The 23900-nt window shown below is 37.2% G+C and overlaps 1 protein-coding gene across 3 annotated transcripts in view; it reads right to left on the reverse strand.

Annotated features, from left to right (window-relative positions):
- The window catches only part of JPH1 (junctophilin 1), a 77163-nt gene that overhangs the window by 11088 nt on the left and 42175 nt on the right, over window positions 1–23900 (reverse strand). For 2 of the 3 annotated variants that reach the window (XM_070749194.1, XM_070749195.1), the window contains exons 3-4: window positions 11361–11479; window positions 2232–2869 (exon numbers count right to left, since the gene is read on the reverse strand). In XM_070749194.1, coding sequence (XP_070605295.1) covers window positions 2232–2869; window positions 11361–11479 — 757 coding nt within the window. Of the gene's footprint in view, window positions 1–2231; window positions 2870–3168; window positions 3215–11360; window positions 11480–23900 lie in introns of those variants that run through there. The other variant, XM_070749196.1, reaches the window with a different exon arrangement.

The raw sequence follows: 23900 nt of genomic DNA on the forward strand, positions 1-23900 counted from the left end.
AAATACAAGCATCAGCCGTAACTTTTTCCAGCATTGTTTTAACTTTAAATAATTGTGAGTTGAATAGTTGTACATTGAAGACCATCTCTATAAAGGTTTGTCTTAAAAATTCAAAACCCTGAAGCACTTCATTATGTTCCCCATTGTACACCTGCTTATTATCTTGTAATCCCCTTTTCTCTTTTCTGCAAGGGGGAATAGGAAAGAAAAACATTTCTAGCCCTAAATAGGTTTCCTTTCATGCACCGTTATATCTGAAATCTGCCAACAGATTTTTAAAAATAATATTCAAATCTGAGAACTGTGAAACACAAAGCCTTCCTCCTCCCACCCTGGTAGTTCTTTATGGTTATTATTATTGAAATATCTAAACTTTTTCACTTTCAATTTCCTCCTCTTAGAATACTTTGATAGTTAATTGAATCCATTTTCTATCTACACAATAGTTCCTCTGCCGGTCACTGTCACAAACCACAAAAGAATAATAAAGCTATCTTCAAGTTTAATGGCTGGCAAGGGGTTCTTTCTTCAAATCCTTCATTGATTTTTCTCCAAATATATTTTGTGTGACTGAGCCCAAACAGTTCATTTTTTAAAATCATTTAAAATACTTTATTCCCAAACATTTCACATTTATGGTGGCTTTATTTCCCTTATTTTAGATAGTGAACTTTGTAATTATGTTTCTGGTAGGATTTTGTTTTTACAACCTGGCAGTTTAGATGAGTAAGGAGCAGTATCGGGTTCCTACTGGAAACGGGGGGGGGGGGGAACCACACTGGTAGCGGGGTGTCTGGGTGGGCGTGAGCATCGGAGTGATATTTGGCTTCTGTGCATGCGCAGGAAGCAAAATCTTGTGAGAGGACGCACACGCGTGTGAGATTTTGGCGATTTCCTCTTGCAAGAATTGCTTCCTGTACATGCGCAAACCCCAAATATGGCTTTGATGTGCGCGCATGCACATTGGACACACATGCCAGTCACCCGGATTTGTGTGCACATCAGCCCTGGTAGTGACACTGGTAAGCAGCTACCCTTGAAGAAGGAATGTAATAGTGGTTAAATGAAGATTAATTTAGTCCAAGAAGGTAAGATGGTAGAAGAAAGAAGCTCAAGACTGCACTGATGCTCTTTGGTATAAGGACAGGGGGAAATTCGGCTAGGGCAGAATATAGAGCAGGAATGTACTAAATCCAACCAGCAGGAATGCACACCAAATCCAACTGTGCCTTCTACAACTTTGTAAATAACAAACTCAAGGACTCAAGACCCATCCTACCACTAAAAGGACTCAACAACAATCAACCAAAGCTAACCTCTTCAACACATTCTTTGGCCCAATCTTTGTAAACAGCAATAGCTCATCCAGACTCTGTAGTATCATCACATAACCCCCAAAACTTTACCGTTACATTATCCACAATTGACCTCTCCCCGATTCCTACCAGACTCTGTAGTATAATCACCTAACCCCCAAAACTTTACCCTTAGATTATCCACAATTGACCTCTCCCGATTCCTAAGAGGTCTGTAAGGGGCGTGCATAAGTGCACCAGAATGCCTTCCGCCCCCTGTCCTAATGTTTATCTTTTACTACTATCATGTATATAAATATTATCTCTTTGTATACCACCAATATGTACGTGACAAAACAAACAAACAAATAAATAAAAATAAAGAAATTGTAGGAATGTAGAGCAGGGGTGTTAAACTCAAGGCGTACAGAAGTTTAACACCCCTGATCCAGCCTGTTTGAAAACCTTCAGGTAAGGAGGTGTCACTTTAATTCTTAGCGCATTTAACAACTTTTTCCACTGTTGGTATTTCATATACTCAGGAATTTCCTGATACGCAGCCTGAACTTTTAACATGAACTTTTAACTCACTAGCTCTGGTCTTCGGGAAACAAAGAACAAGCCCCCTACAAATATTTGAAGGCTACAATCATCTCCTACCATGGCCAACTCACGGCAGCCAACTCACTGCATGACAACTCATCAAATACAAAAGTTAAATTAATTTCGACAGAACCATAGCCAATAATAATAATAAAAATAAATGAATCAAAAAAGGCACAGAGTTACAATAATTTAGATGAAAATTTGGTTACCAATAATAAAAGTAACTTAATTAATAATCAATTAATACAGCACTGTGGTGAGTTGGCCGAGGCAATTTTTGCTTACACTCTTTAATGCTTCCTTGTAGTGCTTTCAATCTATCATACGTACCAAACTGATTTCATTTTCCATTGAAGAGAAGTCATAATTTGTTGGATTCTTTGGTGCAGAGGATTCCGATTTCTTTAATGATTCTTTGGCATCTAATTGATTCCCAGCTCGGGTGGGGCTTGGCTTTTGAGCTGATGCTGTTGGTTTAACTGGTGAAGACGATGGGTTGCTATGGTCCTCGTCTTCCCCAAGCTCATAAGGATACACTGTTGGATTAGTTTTCACATAATACCCATGGTAATGATCGTGCAATTCTCCATTCTCTTTGCTTTTGGGATTGTTGCGAGGTGACAACTTTTGGTGGTGTTTAGCCATAATTTCCTCTTTCACAGCAGGTGCTTTAGAAAAAACTGGTTTGTGGACTACTTGTACAATGTTTTCACTTATTACATTCTTTTTTTCTTGAATGAGTCTGTCTTCTGGGGGGGGATTCTGTTTCCTTCCTTGTTCTGCAGGAGAAGGCTTGGCAGAGGAGGCTGAGCTATGCTTATGGCTTTCTTCTGGACTCCCAGGAGGTGTAGTGCCCTTTCGATAGAAATGAGGAGATTCTTTTGGTGTAGGAGGATTTTCCTGAGCTTTTTCTTCTGATTTTTCCTTAATTTCTCCTTCCTGAAATCGCTGCTTAATATAATCAGGACCTGAAATTAAAAACAATCCAACAATAATTTGAGAAGTATTAAATTATTGAAGCAACAAAAAGAAAACTGATTGGATTTCTTCCTGGAAATCCTCTTTTTGGCCATGTCACAAAAGATACTCATAATGCCCACGCCGGGGTGGCGCAGCAGGTAAAGTGCTGTACTGCAGGCCACTGAAGCTGACTGTAGATCTGAAGGTCAGCGGTTCAAATCTCATCACCGGCTCAAGGTTGACTCAGCCTTCCATCCTTCCGAGGTGGGTAAAATGAGGAACTGGACTGTGGGGGCAATACACTGGCTCTGTTAAAAAGTGTTATTGCTAACATGTTGTAAGCCGCCTTGAGTCTGAGGAGAAGAGCGGCATAAAAATTGAATAAATAAATAAATAAATGAATGAATGAATGAATGAATAAATAAATGCAAAAAATCCATAATAGGAATAATATCCTAGTAATAAATTGAAATTGTTATTTTTAGTTTCTGTTTTGCAATTGCAAATTATTTTTCTTCAGAATGAAAGATTTTCATATTGTAAAAAAAAAGAAATATATTTATATTTATATTTGTGCTTTTCTTTCAATAAAGGCTGCTACTGATAATGAAATACACTTCCAAAATTACTGGTTTCCTGACCTGTGTCAGTACAGTGTATAGTATTTGGAATGTTATGTTCCAACTTGTATTTCTGAACTCAAATAACTGCCATTATATATCTATGTAAGTAAATTACATTCACTCTGTGACGAGATGGATGCTTTCTACACAGGATAAAAAATAATTAATTCACACTGATGCTATTTAACAAGTAAGTCCATATATGTCAATTATTATATCAGAAATAAAAGTTAACTGTAAAAATAGTTAACTGTGAACAATTAGAATATAATTACTGGAAGGGACCCTGGAGATCTTCTAGTCCAACCCCTTGCTTATTCCAGAAACTCTACACCACTTCAGACAAATGGTTAGCTAATCCCTTCATAAAAACTTCCAGTGTTGGAGCATTTACAACTTCTGGATGCAAGTTGTTCAACTGATTAATTATTCTAACTGTCGGGAAATTTCTCCTTAGTTCTAAGTTGCTTCTCTCCTTGAATAGTTTCCACCCATTGCTTCTGGTTTATCCTTAATTGCTTTGGACAATAGTTTGACTCCCTCTTCTTTCTGGCAACCTCTGAGATATCGGAACACTGCTAACATGTCAATCCTTGTCTTTCTTTTCATAAGACTAGTCATATCCAGATCCAGTAACCATTCTTTATATGTTTTATCCCTGAGTTCCTTAATCATCTTTGTTGTTCTTCTCTGAACTCTAGAAAGAGTCTCAATATCTTTTTTATATTGTGGCGAACCAAATTGGATGCAGTATTCCAAATGTGGCCTTACCAAGGCATTATAAAAGTGGTATTAACACTTCACGTGGTCTTGATTCTATCCCTCTGTTTATGCATCCCAGAATTGTGTTGGCTTTTTTTGGCAGCTGCAGCACATTTGACATATACAGTAGTCCCTCACCTATCGCTGGTGTTACGTTCCAGACCTGGCCGCGATAGGTGAAATCCGCGATGGGGAATTTATCGACTGATAGTACTTATTTAAGTATTTATATTGTAATTGTTTGGTAAGTTTTCATTGTTTTAAGTGTTTATAAACCCTTCCCACACAGTATTTATTTTAGATACAGTATTTAAATACAGTACAGTATTTACAATTTTAGATATTTTATTTTTTTTTGAAAAACCTGCCGATCGACTTCCTCAGAAACCCGCAATGAAGTGAAGCCGCAGTAGGTGAAGCGCGGTATAGCGAGGGACTACTGTAATATATCAGAAATAAAAGTTAACTTTAAAAATAGTTAACTGGGAACAATCAGAATTGTTGTAACATTATCAGTGGAAATTTAAGTTTTCCACTATTTGAAACATGTAACTTCTGTAAGGCAATGCAGGCTGCAAGATCATTTTTCCAAAGCAGCTTCCACAATGAAATCTCACTTATACCATTACTATTTCTTTTAATTCCTTTCACCATCTTTTCAGTACTGCAATTGCCAATATCCAATGCACACATATGCAAAGAAGGGACTATCACTTTGCTTCTCCATGACGTTCTGCTTTTCCATACACAGCCTAAAATAGCATTAGCACTTTTGCACTTGTATCGCATTTCAATTACATGGGCTGAACCTGCAGTTTGGCAGTTAACTTTGATGGGTGCAGGATCAGGTTTCTTATCTAATGTGCTGACTCCTATCACCTCTAAAGTAGTTTCACAGCATTAATTTTGATTAATTTAAGCTTCTTGCTTTTACCCAATTGCTATTTATTTCTACTTCTATTTTTGTTTATTAAAAGCATTAAATTTCCCAGTCTCTCCTATCTTTGTATAATAAAAGCAATGTAGGTATTATTTTGGTACTACTCACAATCTGTCTCTGTAGTTTTTAGATGTTTTGTGAATTTCACTGGCATTTAATCAAAATTCACTTCTAATTAAATCCTATGCTATGCACTGCTGAAATGGTGTGTGTTTGTGTGTGCACACTCATACACACCTAGATTAGCTAAGCAGCATTCCTTTAATTTATAGAGTTTGTGCCTTTATTGGATAATTAGTGTTGTATTATTTATTCAGTTTATATGTCATGATCTGCAAACCCACTAAACACTGCAAAAAACACACCCCAACTATATACTAATTTTGTCCTACAAATGGCTAATTTAAAATTTGTTCTAAAAATAGCATATTGATAATATATAGCACTAACTATGATACATAAATATAGGTGGCAAAAAATGTCCAGCAATTTATACATCAAACTAAAGTGCATATTTTCAGAGCAAATTCTCCCTGTTTCTAAATCTATTAGTATCAATTCAACAGCAGGTTTTAAAAAGGGCAATATTATTATATTCTGCCAAAAACCATCAGTATAGCCTAAAAAAAAAATCTAACATGTCCTGAAAGACCCTAAGTAGGAAAAAAATGCACACGATATGTCGCAGAAGATGGAAAGAATGCTGAAAAGATCTAGGACTTCTCCCAGTCATCAGACTAAGATGTGGGTTTAGCTGAGTGGTTGTTAGATCTGGTGCCAGATTGGGAAGGGTGGTTTTGTTTTTATCTCTGTTTTAACTGAGTATTGTGATCTGAAAAGGAATTATTATAGTTCCTACTGTCTTTATCTAAATATCTACGGGATGTTTATATCACTTGAGTGGTGATGCTGACTGGGAGAGAAATTTTAATATAAGTCAGATTTTTACTATTGCAATCTGTCAAATTCCGTTTAAATGGATTTTAAGGGACTGTACTTTCTTTTCCGGTTTGGTTTTAATTTGGGCATTATTTTATATTCTGTTTATTTTTGCAATTTTCAGAAATAAAGTTTTATTTAAAAAACGATACAAATCCATTAAAATGTAGCATAAAAGGTTAGCTCTTAGTTAATTGTTGGAAATTATTGGATTGAATCCAACTAAGCCATTCTGTTGAATGAATTGCCCCTTCTACATTTTAAAGTCTGTTCTAAAGAAACAACAGATGAGGTGCATTATGGGATTGTTTCCTAATTATACAGTCTAAAATGTACTTTTAAGATAGGCAATCTTCAATAAAATTATGGCTGACAGATCATCTTCACTTCTGCATCAGCTGGCTACATTTGGACATGGATTCACCTTGCAAATCATACAACACCTTTGTCTATTGGAGAACTTGGCAGGCGGCTAAACCTCATTTCCTAGCAGTCACCTGTGCTTGCCCAGACCTGTCCCACCACCTATTAAGGAAAGCGATTAGTGATGATTTTTCCCACTGGGTGGTGATGCTGACTGAGAGAAAAAATTAGTACTCGGGGAAATCCACCTGATCTTAAATTGTTCTGCAATGCAGCTGTAAGGAGATAACCGCTTGCAAATATCTTTACTGTACTGTACCAGATTAGAGCCTGACCGTTGGGCCGTATGACTCATACAATGATATATTTTCAGTTGACTCAGGCTGGAAAAGCACACATTAACATGGCTATATGAGTATTTGACCTAGCATGTTTTTTTTTTAAAAAAAAAATAGGATTATGAACATTTTGAGACTAAATTTATTTGAAACTTAAATCAAATGGGCTTTAAAGAATGTTGCCCACTTTTGTTGGTCCTGTTGAAGTACAGAAGATCTGGAGAGTTTCGTTGGCTGAAAATTTATTTATTTATTTATTTATTTATTTATTTATTGGATTTGTATGCCGCCCCTCTCCGCAGACTCGGGGCGGCTAACAACAATAATAAAAAACAGCATGTAAATCCAATACTAGAACAACTAAAAAACCCTTATTGTAAAACTAATCATACATACAAACAAACAAACATACCATGCATAAATTGTAAAGGCCTAGGGGGAAAGAGTATCTCAGTTCCCCCATGCCTGATGGCAAAGGTGGGTTTTAAGGAGCTTACGAAAGGCGAGGAGGGTGGGAGCAATTCTAATCTCCAGGGGGAGTTGGTTCCAGAGGGCCGGGGCCGCCACAGAGAAGGCTCTTCCCCTGGGCCCCGCCAAACGACATTGTTTAGTTGACGGGACCCGGAAAAGGCCCACTCTGTGGGACCTAACTGGTCACTGGGATTCGTGCAGCAGAAGGCGGTCCCAGAGATAATCTGGTCCGGTGCCATAAAGGGCTTTATAGGTCATAACTAATGCTCTTGCTACTTTTTAAAACACAAGATAGATAATAATTTATAATAATTATAATATAATTTGTAGTAATAACATAATTGTAATTTATAAATAATAAGTTATTAACTATAATAACAGTGTAATAATTGTGACCTTGTTTCACAATAACTGTCTCAGAGTTACAATGAGAGGGACCTTGGAAGTCCTAGTGGACAATTACTTAGACATGAACTATCAATGTGCTGCAACAACCAAAAAAGCTAATACAATCCTTGGTTGTATAAAAAGATGAATAGAATCAAAATCATTTGAAGTATTTGTACGTTTTATAAATTCTTAGTAAAAGAATGGGGGTGGCTAGTCGCCATGGGCATCTGAAATGGGGGTGGTGCCGGCAGGGACCCCGCGAGAAACGCCTGCCGCTGGGCAAATGATACGGGGTGCGCGGGGGCAGGTGAGGAAAAGCAGAAGGGTGTCCCTCGGCGCTTTGTGTATCCAGACACTGGAGAAAGCCCGCAGGATGGCCTTGATCGGCGTGAGGGGGCTCGACTCCATCAGTCCCCACCCCAATCTTCTGCCTTTGGGGGAGCCTTTGGGAGATTGCAGGTGAGGTGGACGGCAACTGCAGAGAAGCAGGCCCACTTCTCAAGGCCTGGATCATCCGGTGTGAGGAGGCTCAGCTCCATCAACCCCCCCTCACCGTGTTGTTGGGTGGCTGGCTCGGAAAAAAATTGACAGGGGTGGGTGGGGTGTGGTCCCCAGACAGAGCCAGAGAAGCTGGGCGGGGCTCAGAGCCCACGGGGGTTTCTCAGCTTGGGAGGGGCAGATCAGCTCTCAGGCTGGGATCGCTGTGCGGTGTTTGAAAACACTGCGCCAAGGTTGGGTTTTGGTGTTTGCGTGTGCGTGCATGCACCTTAGGGGGAACAGTATTTCAGTGTTTGAGGGACTCCGACAAAGAGGGGGTCAACTTATTGAAAAGCACCAGATGGCAAGACAAACACCAATAGATGGAAAGTCTTCAAGGAGAGAAGAAACCAGGAATTAAGGAGAAACTTCCTAGCAGTGAGGACAATTAACCAATGAAAGCTTTTGCCTTCAGAAGTTGTAGGTGCTTCATCACTGGAGGTTTTTAAAGAAAAGATTGGATAGCCACCTGTCTGAAATGGTACTGAGTCTTCTGTTTGAGCAATCGGTTGGACTAGAAAACCTCCAAGGTCCTTTCCAGCTCTATTCTGATTGATTGATTGATGATTTGAGTTTGGTTATTAGCTTGCAGACATTTTATTGTATGTACTCCTCAACTTATAACCACTATTAGGACCAGAATTTCTGTTGCTAAATAGGGTAGTTCTAAAGTGATTTGTGCCTAGTTTAACGATCTTTTTTGTCATTAAACTAGAGCCGGGGTGGCACAGTGATTAGAGTGCAGCACTGCAGGCTATTCGGTTAACTACTGGCTGTAGTTCGGCAGTTCAAATCTCACCACCGGCTCAAGGTTGACTCAGCCTTCCATCCTTCCGAGGTGGATAAAATGAGGACCCAGATTGTTGGGGACAATATGCTGATTCTGTAAATTGCTTAGAGAGGGCTGTAAAGCACTATGAAGCGGTATATAAGTATAAGTGCTATTGCTATTGCTGTTAATGGAGTACAGTTGTTAAGTGAATCATGCAGTTATTAGGTGATTCTGGCTATACATATTCTCTTAAATTGGAATGTTTTACATTTATAGACATGAACATAACTACACTCAAAAATATGTTATGTTTGCTCGTTTCTGTTACACATTTTTTTCTGTTATAGCACATTCAGCTGAAATTCTCAGGATAGTTTGCAAAAATATATCTCACAAAACAAACAGTATAAGATGCTAAAACATTCCAAAAATGGCAAAAAGTAAATATGGTTTTATCTGTAAAGGGTTTCTTCAAAATAACTAATGTGAGAGAAAGCCTTAACAAAGAATATAGTATTTTATTTATTTATTTGTTTGTTTGTTTGTTCTGTCAAGGGTGTAGATGATTATAAGCGAAGTATAAACATGATTGTGAATATAATATAAGAAGTACAAGCATGGTTGTGAATACAAAATATTTTACGAATATGTGGGTACATTAGGACAGGGACTGTAGGCACAATAGTGCGCTTATGCAAGCCCCTTACAGACCTCTTAGGAATGGGGTGAGGTTGATGGCAGGACAGTCTTAGGTTAAAGTTTTGAGGGTTTGGGGAAGAAACTATAGTCAGGTAATGTATTCCAGGCATTGACCACTCTGTTGCTGAAGTTGAATTTTTTGCAATCAAGTTTGGAACGGTTTATATTAAGTTTGTATGTATTGTGATCTTGTGTATTGTTGCGGTTGAAGCTGAAGTAGTCATTGACAGGTAGGACATGATAGCAGATAATTTTGTGTGCTACACTTAGGTCAGATCGAAGGTGGTGTAGTTCTAAATTATGTAGCCCCAAAATTTCAATTATTAGGGTATTCTGTTGAGAACACGAGGAATGTAGTATTTTTCTCATGAAGTATCTCTGGACATTCTCAATTGTCTGATATGTAGTGTGGGTTTCAGACGAGCTGTATTTGAGGCTTGGTTAACAAATGTTTTGTATGCTCTGGTTAAAAGTACAATATTACCAGAGAAGAAGCTACATAAGAGTAGGTTAACCAATCTTAATGCTTTCTTAGCAATGCTGTTGCAGTAGGATCTGGTATATTTGACTCAAAATGTAACTGAATCCTGCACTTAAATTAAAAGTAAACAAATCAGTCTTGCAGTGCATACAACAGTTGTTCCTAACCTGATGTTCCCTACTCATGCTGGATGGATGGGAATTTAGCTGGACAGCTCAGAAGGGCGTCAGATTGGAGAAAACTGATGCCCAGACTCCGGTCCAAAGGTAGACCAGTCCTGCATTAAAGAGGGGAAGAATAACTCATAGAATACAGAATTGAGGACAACTATGTCTTCTCCTATTGGATTTTTTTTTCTACAGACAGATCTAGGCTTTATAGGTTCCTTTTTTATTTTTAGTTATGTAGATTTATCCTGTGATTGGCCATTAAATGTCAGAAATCTTGCTTTACACATTAGGTTCTTTTCCACTAGATAAGTGTAAAATTATATTTTCCTACAATATTGACTTTCAGGACATTTTAGCCCAAGAAGAGGATGTTGCTTAGCTACAGTTAGGAAATGTAAGGAACTGCCAGGATTCAGAAAAGGAACTACCAGATCTTACTAACATATGATGTGCTCCCAAAGCTGCTGGTTGTAGGGGTGAGCTGTTGCAAAGAACTGAAATGTCTCCGAAAATCCCTTTCTCTAAGCTCATTGATTGTTGGCCAGGATTATATACTGCTGAAAAAAAATTAAGGGAAAACTCAAATAACACATCTTAGATCTGAATGAATGAAATATTCTCATTGAATACTTTGTTCTGTACAAAGTTGAATGTGCACAACAGTATGTGAAATTTTGTTGCTTCCTAAGTGGACAGTTTAATTTCACAGAAGTTTGATTTACTTGGAGTTATATTGTGTTGTTTAAGTGTTCCCTTTATTTTTTTGATCAGTGTATTTACACAGGGAGGTCTAGTGCATTAACAATATACTAAAATGTGAAGTATTTTCTCTCACAAATAATTTGTAAATGCACAAAAGATATAAAAGTTATCATAACTTTCTGTAATAAAAATATGACGTTTCCCAGGACATGCATTCTTACAAGACATACTGCACACACTGTCTCAAAGCTATTCACGCATTAATTTTTATGCATTGTATTATGTAAATAAAGCAAAGATTCCTTCTGTCACCTGGTTGATAGAAACCCGGAGATAGTTCTCTGGCAACTGCTCTAGCAACATCACATTCCTGACGAGAAGACTGGGAGGCTTGTTCTGCAGCATCTGCCTTAGCTCTTGCGTGTGCAGTTCTGTAGGGAACACAGAAATGTTCTTGAGCATAAGTGTTATGGTACAGGAACATCCCTACTTTTGGAAAAGAGATTATACACATGAGTATTTAAGCATCCTATAAAGCCTGCTGGTGTTAAATACATAGGTGGTATTCAGCCAGTTAGGACTGGTTTGGGTGGCCCCCGTGCTATGCCATCCTATTTAGTCACATTTTCAAGCCGTGTGCATGTGTGCAAGCAAAGCACATGTGTGGAAGGGACATGTGCACGTGCTCACATTTTCCATGCTAGGTGAACTGGTAGGTAAATAATGTGAATCCCACCTCTAGTTAAATAATTTTTAAACTCTTGCACAACACACATCAACACATTTTTTAACTGTTTTCTGTAACAGAATATATGGTTATACTAGAACAGGGTGTCAAACTCTATTTCATCGAGCACCACGTCAGGGTTTATTTATTTATTTATTTTATTTATTCGATTTTTATGCCGTCCTTCTCCTTAGACTCAGGGAGGCTTACAACATGTTAGCAACAGCACTTTTTAACAGAGCTAGGCTATTGCTCCCACAATCTGGGTCTTCATTTTACCCACCTGGGAAGGATGGAAGGCTGAGTCAACCTTTAGCCGGTGATGAGATTTGAACCGCTGACCTTCAGATCTACAGTCAGCTTCAGTGGCCTGCAGTACAGCACTGTACCTGCTGCGCCACCCCACCAGGGTTCTATTTGACCTTCGGGGGCCAAGTGGGCATGGCCAGCTCATCACTAATGTCGGGGCCGCGCCTGTGGTGGCCCAAGCACTCCGCCAGCAAAAACGGGCTACCAAGTTCCATTTTTGGGTGCAACGGTCACCTGCAACCCTCTGCCAGCGAAAATATAGGGGTTTTGCCTGTGGATACTGCCCCAGAATTCCATTTTTTCCGGCAGAGGCACCACAGGCCTGTTCTTTGCTGTTTCCAGGGTGGCCCTATGGCCAAATCTAAGCACCCCGTGGGGCGGATTCTGTCCCTGGGCCTTGAGTTTGACACTCCTGTACTAGAACAATATGATGTTTGAAGAATTTTGATATAGGTAAACAGAATATTGTAAAGATAGGGTATCTATGACCCTCTAGACCAGTGGTGTCAAACTTATGGCCTGCGGACCAGATGTGTCATGCGTTGGCCACACCCCAGTTTAGTAAGGGAAAAAAAGTTGCAATACATCTTGTGATGACAATATATCATGAGTTTGACCTTTCTGACTCAAATAATCAATAATGAGGAGAGTTCTGGGAAATCTACTTTAGCAATATTTGGAAGAAGACGGGCTCCGGACATTTGGAATTTTTAATTCTGAAAAAAAAAGGTTAGGGGAAAATGATAGAAATTTAGAAATTTGTCCTGGTATGTAGTTAGTAAGCATTTCTTTTCCTCTGATACAATCAGACAGGCAAAATTACATCTTCAGAGAACCTTTTATGTACCACCAAAACTCATCCTTCTATCATGTTCCTAAAGCTTTTCAACAATCATGAATCTAAGAGATCTAAGACTGAAATTAGCCGAGAATTTTGCCCACTTCTTCAGAATTGACAGATTCAAATTCATCCTTGAAAATGCAAGAGGCAGCCCCCATCATCTTGCTAGTCCTGCTCCAACTGATGTCCAATGCTGATCCTAGATGTCCTGCAAATTCTTCACATGGCCCAACAAATGACTTCTGGTTCATTTCTATATAGCAGTTAAAATAAAATTAAAAAGGAATGATGCTCACATCCTATTGTACATCTTTTTTCAGGAAAAATATTTAGAGTATATTAAATATCAAAACCAGAAAATTAAAAAGTAGCATTTGGCAGATTAAAAGTTTACAGCAATATTGTTCTTACAACATTAGGGGCCGGGGTGGCGCAGCAGGTAGAGTGCTGTATTGCAGGCCTCTGAAGCTGACTGTAGATCTGTAGGTCAGCGGTTCAAATCTCATCACCGGCTAAAGGTTGACTCAGCCTTCCATTCTTCTGAGGTGGGTAAAATGAGGACCCAGATTGTGGGGGCAATATGCTGGCTCTGTTAAAAAGTGCTATTGCTAACATGTTGTAAGCCGCCCTGAGTCTAAGGAGAAGGGCGGCATGAAAATGGAATAAATAAATAAATGTTAAGCTTTCATTGAGGATTGCTTTCCTGCAGAGGGGAAAACCTTTTAAAGTAATCATGTCTGCATTGATGTCAAGCAGCAATTCATAGGCGACAATATAAGAGCAGTGTTCCCTCTAGTTTTTTTGGGGGGTGGGCGGAAAAGTATAGTGTCTGAGCGGCAGTCCCTTCGGGACTGGGCGGCACAGAAATAATAAATAAATAAACAAACAAACAAAAAACCCCACCCTGTTTTGCCTCAGAGAATTTCAAAATGAAATACTGTACTGCGTGTCTATAACAGTGAGCTCATAATAGGGCAACTCTATCAATATCAAAATGCCACTTAAATAGTTGAGCTAGTTTCAAACTAGATTTTGATTTTCTTTCTCTCTTCCTTACTCCCATTCTTTTTCTTTCTCTTTTCCTTCCTCTCTTTTTTCTATCTGTTTCTCTCTCTTCCTCTCTTCCTCTCTCTCTCCTTCCCTCTCACTCTTTCCCTCTCGGCTTCTGGGCAGGTTTGAAAAACTCTGAGTTGATGATGATTTTCAAGTGAGCGATTGCTCACTGCTCAGCTTAGAGGGAACTATGTATAAGAGTGGCTGTTCTTCTGAAGACTGTAGATCACTGCCTTTAAGTTGATGTAACTGGAGACATCTGGTAACTTGTCTTAAGATGTTCAGGGCTTCTTTAATTAATACTAATTAATTCCTATATATATCAAATTGGGTTTGGTAAGAGACTGTCAGCTAGACATATCTTTTAGATGAATAAACTATGGTATATTTCTTAGTGTCTCAGTCACTTTACTGTATACCAAGTTGTGGTACCAACTGAGACCATGATGTGTCTCAACGAAGCGTTACCTCAATAATAATTATAGTAATCAAATCTTGGAAGTTCCCAATGCATGGATGAATCATCATGATCTAGCATCCTATTCAGAATTGGTACTAATGCCAACAGAAGTAGACAGCAGATGCTCAATCACAGGTGTCACCTGGGCTCAATTGACAGTTAATGTCTAGAGCAATGCAATCTCATCCAAGTAAGTCTCGATATATCTGGATATCAGCTTTTCTGCCTTATCAAATTCATTTTAGATTAGTAGTCCTTATCCCGTCCACTACACCACTCAAAATCATGCACAGAATTCTAGAATTCTTATATTAGACAAAAATATATTTGTATGATAAATATTTCAGAATTCTCTAAGTATCCTCACTAGTTTTTATAGATATGAAATTCAAATGGAGACAATATATTTTCTTGGTCTGTCTCATATTACAATTGTTAGGGACTGACCTATAATCTTTCAATTCTGTTCTTTGGAAATAGCTGTACCTGCAGTTAAGAGTGGAACCACTGCATAAAAGTGCTACAAATATTTAAAATCTCTGGAGCCAAACCAGGCGAATACTGTGATGAAAGTTTTACAGATGACCTTAAAGACATTATGCAGAGAGAGCAGTTATAATTGCCTATATCAATAAATATACAGTAGTTCCAGTCAAGCTTGTGGAATTGATTCCCTACTATGGCCTATCTCAAAGGACTAACAATGATGATATTAAATGTTGCTGTGATATCAAACAGGAGCAACAGACTAAACTATTTCTGTCCCTTTCCCAGCACATTATCACAAACAACCCAATTAATACATTTTGCATAACACTTACTGTATGTACTAAAAAGAAACTCAGCTTGGTTCATGTGATAATTACTCATAATATAGTTATATCTAGAAGTTATATCTAGTAATAGTGCTGAAGATGAATACAATTAACATTTTTACTAGGATCTATTTAAATAAAAGAATAAAGCAACAGATTTCTGGTAGATTGCCAACATTTTCAACTACTCTGACAGCATATTATGGACCTAATGGATCAAAGGATTTATTCATTCACAAACTTATTGTCATGGTGGTACAGCCCTATGGGGGGGGGGAGCCAAATGTTGAGGATCTTTCAGCATCACACAGGAATCTCTTCTTCCAGAGAACAAAAGAACCACACAATTTACTGATTTATCTAATTAATATGAATACCATTAGCAGCAGGATTGATTTCTAAAGGAAAACTGTAAATTAAGTAAGGTTTATTGCTGTTTTAGAAAAAACAAGGGCAGTATAAAATCTATTGAGATGATACAATCTTTTAATCAAAATATTGTACATATAATGTTAAAAGAGCAAGGAATAAATTAATATTTACTATTAATACTTGTCTGTTTATAAAAGAAATGAAGCAGAACAACTAGCACACCAAAAAGATGAATGAATTTCAGAAACCTATTCAACCTTGTAGCAATTACTGTTATCTCAGTCATTCTGATATTCTTTATCCATTGCTTTAAACATGAGCAATTAAGACAAGAAGTATACTAATGTGGGAGCAATAACTGTCAGAAAGAAAATGTGAAGATAGGGGCAGATGATATCAGAGGAAAATAACAGACCAAGTGTGTATGTTTCACAGCGCAATTTACCAAAGAGTACATCCATGCATGTGGATGTGTAAAAATAATTAGCCTTCACCAGGGTTACCCAGTGTTATTAGAAAAACACCTACACATTAATCTACTTCCATTCATGCATGGTAACACAGGTCTTATTCCAGTTCTTTTTTAATATACAGCTCTAGTTTCTAGGAATTACTGTATGCCACAATTTCTCCAATTACTTCATCTGGAAATTTATTTTATGCTATTCTTATTCTGTTAAGAGTAAGAAATTAAGAAATCAGATTAAATCAGATTATGAATAGATTAAGAAAGAAACCTCAGCCTTTAGTAAGACATTAATAAATAGAAAATCATAATACTGCCTAAATTTTCTGATTTAAAGCAACTTGTGTTAAGCCTGGTTAGGAATTAGATGAAAAACCTCCAGGAAACAGATTGGCAAATAAATAATGATGATGATGAGAAAGATGAGCAGCAAGAGGAAGATGAGGAATTATTCTTCCACTCCCGTATTGCTATCAAGATGATCCCCAGGGTGAGTCTGACTTAAAGGAGACTTTGTTTTAATGCTGCATTTGCAAGTTAGCATTCAGAGGCAAACAATCTTTTTAACCAGAAAATTCCAAAGTCTGCATTCAGCAAAACAGAATGCCTTTACTTTTTCATGCTGACACCTTTAACTTCCATCTAGACATTTCTTTTTCTTCTTTGATAAATTCAGGTGAAAGTTAATCTTGAAGAATGTTCATCATACTTAATTATCATAAATGCTAGTTAATTTATATATTTTCCCTATACAATCCCCATTATATGAATTTAAACTGAAATAAAGCTGCTGATGTAAAAATTTTCACAAGCAATTTCTGTTTAACGTTTTACATAATATACTACATATCCTTCCATTTTAATCTTGATCTGTGCATACGCACATCTGTGCCTCCCAAAAGATTCCAGTTGCTTTGCATATTTTGGATCAATAAACATGTATGCCTTCTCCACCTCTGCCCTTGGCCACTCTGAATCATGGGGCTGCTTGAAATGACCTGAGAAACTGCAGTCACCCTTGCCATCCTGCACCCCGAGACTCCTACCATTTTGTTGCCCTGGTTGACCTTAGAAACATAGAAGACTGACGGCAGAAAAAGACCTCATGATCCATCTAGTCCAGCGTTTCCCAACCAGTGTGCCGCGGCACACTAGTGTGCCGCGAGACATGGTCAGGTGTGCCGCGAAGCTCCTAGGGAAGCTCCAGCTGGGCGGGGTGCTGCTGGTGCCGGTACCTCCGACCTGGAGCTCCCACTCGCAGCTACCCCCGGCTACTGTCCGATGCTGCTTTTGCCGGCGCTCTCCTGCTGGGCCCCAAAGAAGGAAGGCGGGAAAAAGGAAAGAGAGAGAGAAAGAAAGAGAGATAGCAAGAGAGAGAGAGAGAAAGAGAGAGAGAGAGAAAGAGAGACAGAGAGAGAGAGAGAGAAAGAAAGAGAGATAGCAAGAGAGACAGAGAGACAGATAGAAAGAGAGAGATAGCAAGAGAGAGAGAGAAAGAGAGAGAGAAAGAGAGAGAGAGAGAAAGAGAGAGAGAGAGAAAGAAAGAGAGATAGCAAGAGAGACAGAGAGACAGATAGAAAGAGAGAGATAGCAAGAGAGACAGAGAAAGAGAGAGAGAAAGAAAGAGAGATAGCAAGAGACAGAGAGAGAGAGCAAGAGAGAAAAAAGCAAGAGAGGGAGCAAGAGAGGGGGAAGGAGGGAGAGAAAGACATAGAGGGAGGGAAGGAGGGAGAGAGAAAGAGCAAAAAAGAGAGGAAGAAAGAAAGAAAGAGGGATGGAGAGAGAAAAAGAAGGGAAGGAAGAGAGAGAAAGAGAGGGAGAAATAGAGCGAAAGGGAGGAAGAGTGAGATTTTTTTTTGTCCAATTTTTTTTAGCCCCCCCCCCCCGGCTCAATGTTCCCCAGGATTTTGAAAATATGAATAATGTGCCGCGGCTCAAAAAAGGTTGGGAAACACTGATCTAGTCTACCCCTTAGAGTCATCGGCAAATAGGCAAACCTTCCCTACCAAACCTTCCCCTATGTCACTCACAAACATATTCCCAGAACATGTCTACGCTTCAGCCAGCTGCAAATCCATTGAACTATCCAGGGATTAAGACCAATCTTCACTAATTTATCTATCAGCTCTTTATGTGGAACCGTATCAAAGGCTTTGCTGAAGTCCAGATAGCAATATCCATGGCACCACCTTGATCCAACACCTTTGTGACATAGTCAAAGAAATCAATGAGATTAGTCTGACATGATTTGCCTTCAGTAAAGCCATGCTGATTTGGGTCCAATAAGTTATTGTTTTTTAGGTGCTGATTTATCCTCTTTTTGAGTAGAGTCTCCATCATTTTAACTATAACTGATGTCAAGCTAACTGGCCTGTAGTTACCAGCTTCTTCTTTACTGCCCTTCTTGTGGATAGGCACAACACTGGCCATTCTTCGTCTTCTTGCTCCTGCTGTTGATGAGGTGTACCAAGTTTGGCCTGGCTGCTGAACCAAACTGGGCTGGGCTTTGACTGTGAAAAAATAAAATAAAAAGGAGCCCCAGACCCATGGTATGTTAACATTTACGAAACATCCTTGGTCATGCTGGGTTTTGCTCTGTGACAAAAAAATGTCAAATTCTTTTCTTTCTCCTCTTTTGTGGAGTGCAAAATCCAGCCTTACCTACGAGCTCTTTGCAAAGGGCCTTTTTTTTGTGTGGCATGCAACAGCACTGAAATATTTTTATTTTTATTATTTCGCAGCAGGAAACCCACCTCCAAGTGTGTCCCGGCAACTAGTCTGGGTATGCCTCATCAGCACCGGAACAAAGAAAAGGGTAAAGATGATAAGTTGGGGTGGTGGAGCACAGTGTGATAAGAAATGTAAAGGGCAGAACTAGGGGAGATAGGTAAGTATGTGGAGTTGAAATGCAGCTACGGTTATAAGTGTGGGTGGGTGCCAAACAATCAAAATTTGATCATGTGACTGCAGGGGTGCACGGGTTTGTAAATCCCATGTGACTTTGAATGGTTGCTAAATCATTATAGCAGTATGTTAAAGACTAACTGTATGAAAAAGGTAGACTCCATACCAAAATGTTTGGTATGATTTGATCCTGGCTTTCCATGTAGAATATTGCTAACAGGGCGCAATTGTCTCTTCTTGGGCCAAGGAAGCATTTCAGAAATGGGCGAGAGGGTAAGCAATATAACATCATGGTGCAAGATAGAATGCTTGGTCTTGCTTGCTAACCCTAGCAGTACCAAGAAGGAAATTGCCAGCATTGTGTTCCCATGCATGGTTTATCCTTCTGCTAATGGTAAACTCCTACACATGGGGACATTTTTCAGATCTTCATGTGTCACATCTTTGTAGAGAAAGTGACTAACAGATGGAATAAGAATGTGCTGTTTCTGTCATCACAGTTATGAATCTAACTATACTTTTTTATAAAAAGAACCTCTCCAGTGTTCACTTTTTAAAATAGAACTGGCATTCAAAGCTACTGAAATTCTTTTCAATATGTTGAATTAGTTGGTACATGTCATTAACAGAGGAAAAATTGGAAGGTAACAATTGCCACATTGTAGTATCCTATTTTTTAACAGTTAGGATTGAAAAACAGAGTACCATACAATTGGGTCTGAACTTAACCTCTTGAAGATACCTAGGTCAAGGAGAGAATAAACTGTTTAGAATAGGCTATATATGACATACCCCATTCCCAAGTGGCTGTTAGATCATCACTAATGTTGCCATTAAAAGAGTGCAAAATATGTGTATTCATGTAATGCAATTATAATAAAATTTAATTTAAATTAAGTTCTTATCCCAATTCTTTCTCCTAGTTAGTTTTCAGTATCTTCTGTTTATATCACACAAAGCAGTATGGCTTGTAGTTATTTATAATTATTTATTTCTTTAAAAAATTGCACAATAGACTAAAATATAATGGAAAAATTAGGCAAATACTCCAGTCAATAAAAAAAATGTTCATACTAGATTGGGTTGTGGTTGATTAGTAATTGTAGACAAACAAAGAACCAATCAAGAATCAGCAGTCCAAAAATAACCAACCAGCAGCTGGCACAAATGGAGGACTAATTAAGAACAAATGTCACAAAAACGACCAATTAGGATCAGCTCTCAACAACCTTCATCAATCAAAAATGAGCTCAACTAAAGGCAATTAAAAGTTAGGTCACATGACATATAAAGACAGAAGCCAATCAGCCTGCAGTCTGCATAGTAGGCTGTTTTCCCTTTGAAGACCATGCTCAGCAATTTAGATGATGTGGAAAGCCAGATTAGATCTAATGAGATGGAAACCACAATTACCATAGCAACTTTCTATCTTTTAAGTGAAGTGGAAAGAAGAGCATTATAGTCATTTCTCCTTACCCATTTAACAGTTTCATTCTAATAATTATATAACCTGAGCATGATATTAAAAAAAAGATCATTTACATTTATTCAATCAGAATTAGTTGAAAAATTCAAGAAGAGAGCTACTTTTCTTTTGCAGTCTATCATCTGATTTTGTAGGCAGAGTATTGATATATCTGTTGGAGACTTACTATAAATAATTAAAATTGCACAATTTAATGAAGAAATTCTGATTTATATGATTTTACCAATGGATTTTTAAACCCTTAAGAGTAGCAAACTGGGCAAGAGGATAAGAATATTAGCCAGCAATCAACCTAAAAGATAATAGATGAAATTTGTTAGATTTTATGGTAGTATCTAGTGATAATTATGATCTTGAGGTAAGCAGGCCCTACCTGAATCACATAATTTGCATTTATTGCAGAGCATTAATTACATCATTATATGGGTAGTCATCGACAACCACAATTTAGCCCAATATTTATGTAGTAGTTAAATGACACTTGTTAATTTAGTTTTGCCCTATTTTACCATCTTTCTTGCCAGAGTTGTTAAGTGAATCACAGCAGTTGATAAGTTGTTAACAAAGTTGTTAACTGAATCTGGCTTCCTCACTAACTTTGCCTGTCAGAAGGTAACAAAAAGTGACAATATAACCTGGGAGACGGCAATGGTCATAAATATGAACCAGTTGCCAAGCCTCTTAATTTTGATCACAGGATCGTGGGGATGCTGCAAAAATCGTAACTGTGAAAAACAGTCTTAAGTCTCATTTTTCAGTGAGGACGACCTGAATTTGAATTGATGAATAAGTATTACAATAGACAAGTACACACAATGACTATCTGTGAAGATGCAAAAATATTGCTATTAATTATATCACATTTGCACATTGTTTTGCTTCTGAAGTCTCAAGACAATGTGGCCTTGGAACTGATCACATTTTGAACTCAAATATATTTCATTTAATTCACCATGTTTTATTCCCAAATAATAGTCAGGCAGATAATTTGTATTAATAATTGAATCCAAATCACCCACTGAGTAACAATTGAATGGAACTCAAAGGCTTTAGAGAGATGGATGAAAATGAATAGTCACTGTTTCCAAAGAAAAATTCCTCAAAACTTTTCCTCAATAACTTGCAACAAATGGAAGGCATGAAATTGAACATAGGAGGGGAAATCCTTTCCTGATTCTTATCTAGATCTACGTGAAATATACTTATGGAATTAATTCAGGAACCTGGAAATTACTATTATCATATCCTTTTTAATCGCTAAAGAAATTTCCATGGTGCTGAGTCTGATAGATATCTAGGCAACCTTTGAAATAGCTAGAAATAATTATTAAAGCAATATTTCTTAATCTTGATAACTTTAAGATGTATGGACTTCAGCATCTTAAATTCCCAAACCAGCATGGGGTTGGTCCACATATTTGAACCACCGCCAAGTTTGAGAAACACAGATCTAAATGAAAAGAACACAATAGAGTATTAAGTGTGGAAATTTTTTTATTCTGCAATTTTTTTCAGCTACAGACTCATGCAGGGATTTTATTAGTGGATGGTGGCCAGCAAACAGCAAGAAATCGAGTTTTCTTTGGCCATGTTTTGATAATCAAAGCTTGATGTAATGAAAACAAAATTTAAATTATACCTTTGTCAACACATGTGGCATATATTAAGAAACTAACAAGGAGCCTTCTAATTAATTATGTTCCCATTTTATCCAAATCGTGAACCTACAATTTCCAGGTTTAGATCTTAAATTGCACATGAAAAAATATCCTGGCAAGTCCCTAGCCTAGCAATCATAGTTTTACCACTTAGATGAAATGCAGAAGCTATAATTAATTGAACATTTCCAGATTTGATTTTGTGTCAAAAGGAAGAACAAAGGGAAAATTCACAGACAAAAGGTCTATTTGTAGACCAGCTTATTAAGATATATTATCATTGTGCCTCTTGTTTTTCTGCTCCTTACTTATCTTATTCTTACTTATATATAAGATAAGAAGATATATTATCATTGTGCCTCTTGTTTTTCTGCTCCTATACATAGGTAGATGACAAAATCCTCTATTATCATGCTATTAAAATATTATCTACATTTTAAGCTGTTTTGCTAAACAAAATAAGCATTGCTCATACATATACAAATATAAAGTGTACTGTATTTGTAAATTTATAAAAATAAATATTCTTCATATGCTACACTGATTAAATGAGGCAATTGCATTTCAGTATGTATATGGAAAGTTAGTATATATGTAGAGCTATAGAAAAAAAAGTAAAGAAAATTCTTTTAATGTGTATTAACATGGTATAAGCATGTACTGTATTCTAATATGATGGGCCACTTAATTATATAAGACACTACCTAGCAAAGTATATTTCAAATTGTTTTAATTACTCAACAGCTTGAAAATTTTAATATAACTGTATTATACCCTCCAAAGCTTCATTTGGATTTATTTATTTTAAAGAAGAGAGAAAAAAGCTTCATAGTAAAAACTATGAAAAACTAACTGCCAAGACTTAATATCCTTCACATTCATCTTTAAAACAAGTCTGCTGTTCTTAATCAATACACACTGTTTTAGCATAACTTTTATTAAAAAAATTAATTACAGCGGTAAAAGCGAACATAAATAAAACTTGGAAAATAGAATGAATAAAAATGGCAAAAAAGAAAAAAGAAAAAACATAAAACAAAAAAGCCAGTTTTGTAATCCAGATTTTATTATCCAGTTTTTTATATTTATGAATCAGATTTAATACATTATAGGCACAGTCTATCTGCAGAACCGAACATTAGTACTGACATTTCTTATATTGTAGCTATTAATATCTGACTCCGTTCTTCAAAATTCTCGTAATATTTCTAATGATATAGTGACTGGTATCATTTTCCTCTCTTTTTCCACCTGCAATGTTTAGTCCATTTTAGTCTCCAAATTATAATTATAAAATTTCTGTATTTTATTTAATTATTTACAAATTATTGTAGTAAAGTATTCCAATTTTAGCTTGACCCTTAATCCAGTTATAACTTTCTTAGGTTAAAATTTTAACTAGATTTTTGCCATTTATTTTTTGTTAAATTCTTAAATTTATGGTTATTATTAATTTTGTTTAGAAAGAATGGTAAACTTAACACCTGGCTTTTCAAGCATGTTGTTCTATGGCTCACTAATAGACTGAAAATAGTAAATAAACAACTTTTAAACATTATTATGAAGCAAGTATAACGTGACAAACATATGAAAGTACTTTTAATTAACTTCCAAGATTTAACATTCTTTACTTTTTAAATTTCAGAGGCCTCCACATAAGTGGCCATCTCCCCCTGCTGGTCCGCTGAACTTGATAGATTGTGGACTGTTGCTTTATGTAACTTATTTTTTTTTAAAGTAAAAAAAGCTATGGTTAAATTT

This window comes from Erythrolamprus reginae, chromosome 3 (assembly GCF_031021105.1).
Source record: "Erythrolamprus reginae isolate rEryReg1 chromosome 3, rEryReg1.hap1, whole genome shotgun sequence".
NCBI classification, from domain to species: Eukaryota; Metazoa; Chordata; class Lepidosauria; order Squamata; family Dipsadidae; genus Erythrolamprus; species Erythrolamprus reginae.